Source organism: Arachis hypogaea, chromosome 9 (assembly GCF_003086295.3).
Source record: "Arachis hypogaea cultivar Tifrunner chromosome 9, arahy.Tifrunner.gnm2.J5K5, whole genome shotgun sequence".
Taxonomy (NCBI): domain Eukaryota; kingdom Viridiplantae; phylum Streptophyta; class Magnoliopsida; order Fabales; family Fabaceae; genus Arachis; species Arachis hypogaea.
Window position 1 is genome coordinate 73,396,210 of NC_092044.1, and position 5,803 is coordinate 73,402,012.

At 33.7% G+C, this 5,803-nt stretch overlaps 1 protein-coding gene across 1 annotated transcript; it reads left to right on the forward strand.

The window, feature by feature from the left end:
* The first annotated feature begins 3,307 nt into the window (after nucleotides 1-3,307).
* LOC112709213 (protein FAR1-RELATED SEQUENCE 5-like) lies at nucleotides 3,308-4,816 on the forward strand. The gene has a single exon (XM_025761111.1). It carries the CDS (start codon nucleotides 3,308-3,310, stop codon nucleotides 4,814-4,816), a length of 1,509 nt encoding a protein of 502 aa, XP_025616896.1.
* Nucleotides 4,817-5,803: the final 987 nt, after the last annotated feature.

The window sequence follows — 5,803 nt, forward strand, 5'->3', positions numbered from 1 at the left end:
CTCTCGCTGCTCGTGCTCAGTGGCGAAAGACCCAAAGGTGGCGGCGACGGCAAGAAGCGATGGTGGAGACCCGCGGTGAAGACCCCCTGCCCCCCCAACAAAAATGCATTTCCTTCTCCCCCACCAAAACGCATTCTTTTTTATTTTATATTTTTTATTAAAATAAGGGTAGTTTAGGAACAAAATTAAAAATTTTATTAAAAATGACGATTTTAATACGAAAAAAATGTTAAGAATTATTCTAAATAAAAATTTACGTTGGGGGCGATTTCGATCCTGACGCTCAACGTTAAGACTAAATCAATACTTATTCCTAGATTATAATCAAACTGCATCCAAATCATATTACGAAATTCATTTATAATCAAATAAGTCCAAGGTAATAATAAAATTTAGCCAGCGTTATACAAAAATTATCCAAATTATATTACAAATATATATCTGCCAATATTTCAATCAATGTCATACAATGAATTCTCTAAGCAACTATTTTAATTCTTTCTCTCTTGACTTCTTAGTTTTTCTCGAATTTGCTTTCTTTGATGGCTCAGGATTCGGTGGTCCCAAAACGTTTGGACCATTAAATGGTCCCATAACAAAATATATTTTTTTAAGTTTTTTTAATAATTGCTAAATAGTCCTTTTTTAAATTTAATTACAAATTAACCCCATATATTTTATTTAATTATAAAAACAATTTTTTATTTTATAAATAATTATTTTATCATAAATCTATCATGTTTATTAACAATCAAGAATAAAAACAATAACGAATTAGATCTTTCATTGATCCTGATAAATTTTTTGGCTATTCCAATCGATTAAAAGATGAAATTTGATCCGTGACATTCGTGAGGGATCATAAAATTGTGTTTCCTTGAAAACCAATCAATTGGACTATCAAACCAATCGATTGAATTATAACTTAATCGATTGGATTACAGTTTACAACTAAACAATCGATTGAAAATTGCTGGGCAGCATGGTTTTCGCAAAAATCAATCGATTGGTCATATTACCCAATCGATTGAACAAGGACTAAAAATGTGTGTTTCTTAAAATTTAATCGATTGTTTAGAATTTCCAATCGATTGAATGCTTCAAAACAACCTGAGGTCTCACGATTCAATCGATTGCTTTTGTTACTCAATCGATTGAATTCACCAAAACTATATATTTGCCTAATTCAATCGATTGAAGTGTGCTAACCAATCGATTGAAATTTGTACTACGCCTGTTTCAATCTTGTTATCGTTTTTAGAAATTATCTTGTTATTCATCTATCTTATCTTTAAAATTCTATCTTCAATTTTTACGGTTTTATTTTGATTTAGATACTCTAATCTTATCTTTTCCTTAATATTAACATTATAAATTGGTGAATAATCCATCACCAATTACTCAATCCCACCATTGAAATCGTGTATCATTTTCTTTGATTATAAAAAATTTTATTATTTTTCTTTGGAACATCCATCTACTCAATATCCAATTCTTTTTAATTTTTTTATCTATCTATTGAATATCCACTATTTCTTCATCGTTAATCACCGTTGCAGCAATCAGCAAAGGTCCAATCAAGTTTTTCATTATAGTGTTCAGAAAATAAATCATCGTTTTGATTACAAAATTGAGGTCAGTGAATAGAATCTCTAATTTTGCAATTATTCGTTTCGATACTTTATTCGTGAAATTGATTGTGTAATGAAAAAATATTTTTTTTATCTTTTATTAATTCACATACATTGAGAAATACTAAAAAATAAATAGATGTTATTATTTTTTATTATTAATTAGCTAGCAATCAGGGACGGACCTAGAGGGGACAAGTAGTGGCCTGGACACCCAAAATTTTAAGAAACATTTACTTATATATAAAATTTGTGTTTAAAAAATAAAAAATATTATGTAATTTAATAGTTTTATATGTATTATTCTTTACTATGTAATAGATCTATGTCTTAATTGTTTAATTCACTAATATTTTTTACCTAACTAATTATATCATACCCTCAAGTCTTTGTACCTTTCAATTAGTTTTTATATAATAATTTCTATATTTATTTTTTAAAAAATCATTTGTTTTTTTATAATAATATATTTAACATTCATATTTTTATATTAATAATAACTTAAGTAGTTATGTGTTGGTAATCACATTATGTACTGTAAATATTATTTTCTTGTAAAAAATATTAATTCTTCTTCTAAATTTACGTTGAAAAAAGAAAAATTTTATAAAGATATCGTATATCTTGTATTCTATAAGGGTACAGTGTCTTTCAAATAATTAATAATTTATAATTTATTTTCAATTTTTTTTTAAATTTGAAAGAATGAATTTTAATTAATAAGATATGGTATAATTTTTAGCAAACCTCGTTATAAATTATTGGTACATTTTAAATTTATAATGTACAATTGATATGGTTATATTTTATTTATGTAATTATCATATTAAAAATAAAATTATGGAAAAAAATTATAATTATATGTATCTTAATAAATCTGTTAAAAAACTAACTCCAATAACTATATGTTAATTATTTTTATAGATTAAAAAAATTATATAAAAATTGGCACCTCCATATTAAAATCTCTAGATCCGTCCGTGCTAGCAATATTAGAATCTATCTATGTTACGTAATGTTATAAGACGGAGTGTACTAAATTTTTTTTTCATTTGACATTTTTAAGATGTCAAGTATATTTACGGATACTGAGATGAGAGCAATACTAGGAGGATGATGACTTTAACCAACAAGAAGAGATAGTAAGTGACCAAGATATGATGGATGAATAGAATGAATTCGAACAAGATTTTGGAGATGAATTTATTGAGAGAGCGTATTTTTCTGAATCTGATCAGTCAGAAGATATCCTTGAAGCCACTTATGCGGTTGACTCCGTGCAAGACATTACAACTTTGAAATTTAGTGAAAATTTTGCGGAGGAAATTGGCAAATATCACTTTTCTACTTTGCAGCTTGCATTTGATTTTTATCTGAAGTACTCAAAGTCCAAGGGCTTTAGTGCAAGGAAGAGCAAGACCTTCAAGAATAGTATTGGCGAGATTTACAAACAAAAGTTTGTATGTCATAGGAAAGGATTCAGGGAGGAGAAATATTACACGATGGAAAAAAGGAAGAAGGAACCTAGATTGGAAATAAGAACTGGATGTGAAGCCCGAATGGATGTTAAATTTGTACTAGAAAGTGGAAGGTGACATATCTTTTATTTCTCTGACGAACACAACCATGATCTATTGGATACACAATTCAGTGCTATGTTGCCTGCCCACAGAAAAATGTCAGAGGCAGATATTATGCAAATGATGAACATGCTAAACTTAGAGATTAACACTTCACAGATATTTGGTCTTCTAGCTAGTCAAGCAGGCGGGTATGAATTTGTTGGCTATGGTCCCAGAGATATGTATAATGAGATTGCTCGGCGAAGGCGTCAAATTCCTGGTGATGCAGCACGAGTGTTTAAGAAGTTGGAGGATATGCGGTTGAAGGATCCACAATTATATTTCAAGGCATGTCATGATTCAAGAGGTTTGTTACGTAACTTGTTCTGGTCTGATGGGATTAGCCAACTAGACTACCGACTCTTCGGGGATGTTATTGCCTTTTATGCTACGTACAAGAAGAACAAGTATAGTTGTCCATTAGTCATATTCAGCGGGGTTAACCACCACAACCAAACAACTGTTTTTGTTGCTGCGTTAATTGCGGATGAAACTACTGATACATATATTTGGCTCCTGTGTCAGCTCATATTTGCAATGAAGGGCAAGACCCCGACCTCAATAATAACTGATGGGGCCATGGCGATTAGAAATGGTGTAAGAGATGTATTTTCCGAAGTCAGACATAGATTATGCGCTTGGCACCTTATTCGAAATGCAACTAGCAATGTTGGAAATCCATCGTTTACATCTAAATTCAAAAAAATCATGTTGGGAGACTACGAGATTCCCATGTTTAAGCGTAAGTGGGTTCAGCTTATTGAAGAGTTTGGCCTTGAGGATAAGCCGTGGGTGATGAACATGTACGAAGAGAAGCATATGTGGGCTACTGCATATATAAGAGGAAAATTCTTTGCTGGCTTTATAACTACCTCAAGATGTGAAGGTTTACACTCAGTTGTGGCAAGGTATGTGGGGTCGCGGTATGATTTGACAAGTTTTGTGAAGTATTTTCAAAGGTGTGTTGCACACTTGTGCTTTAAAGAATTTAATGCTGATTATGAATCTACACGTGGGGTGCCCGTCATGCAAACTTGTATAGAGCTGCTAGAGAGATATGCTGCTGAGTTATACACTCATGAGATATTTCTTTTGTTTCGTCCATTTCTCTCTAGAGGTGGATCAATGCGGGTGCTAAACATAGATAATAACGATGATTGCATAAAGTACATTGTGTGTAAGCATGGGAGGCCCGATTTTATGTGGACCGTTGATTTTCGTCAAGAAGATATGATCTTCATGTGTACCTGTTTAAGAATGGAGTCATTTGGAATTCCCTACGAACATATTGTGAAAGTTCTGGTTGACAGAGACATTTGTGAGATTTTTCGGTCATTGGTATTGAATAGATGGACAAAAAAGGTTACATCGGCACTCAATGATCCAAGTGGGTTCACCAGGAATGCTGTTGTTATTAGTCGTCAAAGTGCCTTGATGGAATTTTCTAAACAATTAACTGTTGTTGCTGCTAAAGTACCAGAGAGATATGAAGAGACACGTGACCTAATTAAGGAATTGTACTCATCTTACAAGGCTGCAGACGAAGGCACTAATCAACCTTAGTCAGGTGTAGCTAAAAGTAGCAATTCGTATGTGCATCAAAGCGGTGTAGGCTCAGGACAACCATCTAGGAAAAAGCGGCAACGTTGTAGTGTTTGTCAAATGGAAGGACATAAGAAGACAACATGTCCTTGGCAAAAGGACATTGACAACAACGTTATTGAAGATGAAGCTAATGGTTCGGATGATGGCGACGTATATCCAGAACCGACAGCTGAGTTAGATAGTGATAATTAGCAACCTCCATATACTTAATATTTTTGCGTAGAGAATCAGTTTCATATTTGTATTTATTTATTTTTTTGCACTATATTAATGAAATTTTATATATTCTTCCAATAGTCGTCCTTATGCTTTTTAGATGAAATAATTATCAAATAAATATCAATTTGTGAAAAAGGGTAAAAAAATCAGTCAAACCAACAATGTAAAGGCCCTGGTCTACTACTTAAAACCCTCATATTGAAAACCTTTTGAAAACCGTTGAACCAGCCGCTTTGACCGGATCGTGATATCCGACCGGTTCTTATAAACGACGCCGGTTTGATTTAAAACAACACCAAACGCGTAACGCGTCAACATCCCTTCCCTAACTCCCTCCCCCCTTCGTTCCTCATTCAGAATCAGAATAAAAAAAGTAAATCTTCAAAGTCTGTAAATTAAGGTTCTACCGGCGCCGACCGTTGATGTCAGCGCCTCCGCGGCCTCTTCCTTCCCTTTGTCCCGAACCCGTCCCTCATGTAGCTCGACACGTCATCTCCATCGTCTTGTGGCTTCTCTGGTTGAGGGTTGGAGCTGCTCGCTGTCGAGTCGCCGTCGTCTCGCCGCTCGCCGCCGCCCTCAAATAGAGGAAGAATCATCTCAAGCGCCGTTGTTTCCTCCTCCTCTCGGTCAAGCCGTCATCTGCTTCTCAGCCGTCCTACTTGTCGCGGTCAACATCGATTGCGACCCTCAGTCACGCCGCGTCCTCTATCCGGTCTGATGAAATTT

What these genes read in the sequence shown, in the direction of transcription:
- LOC112709213 (XM_025761111.1), top strand. Translation starts at nt 3,308, where the DNA reads ATGTCAGAGGCAGATATTATGCAAATGATGAACATGCTAAACTTAGAG.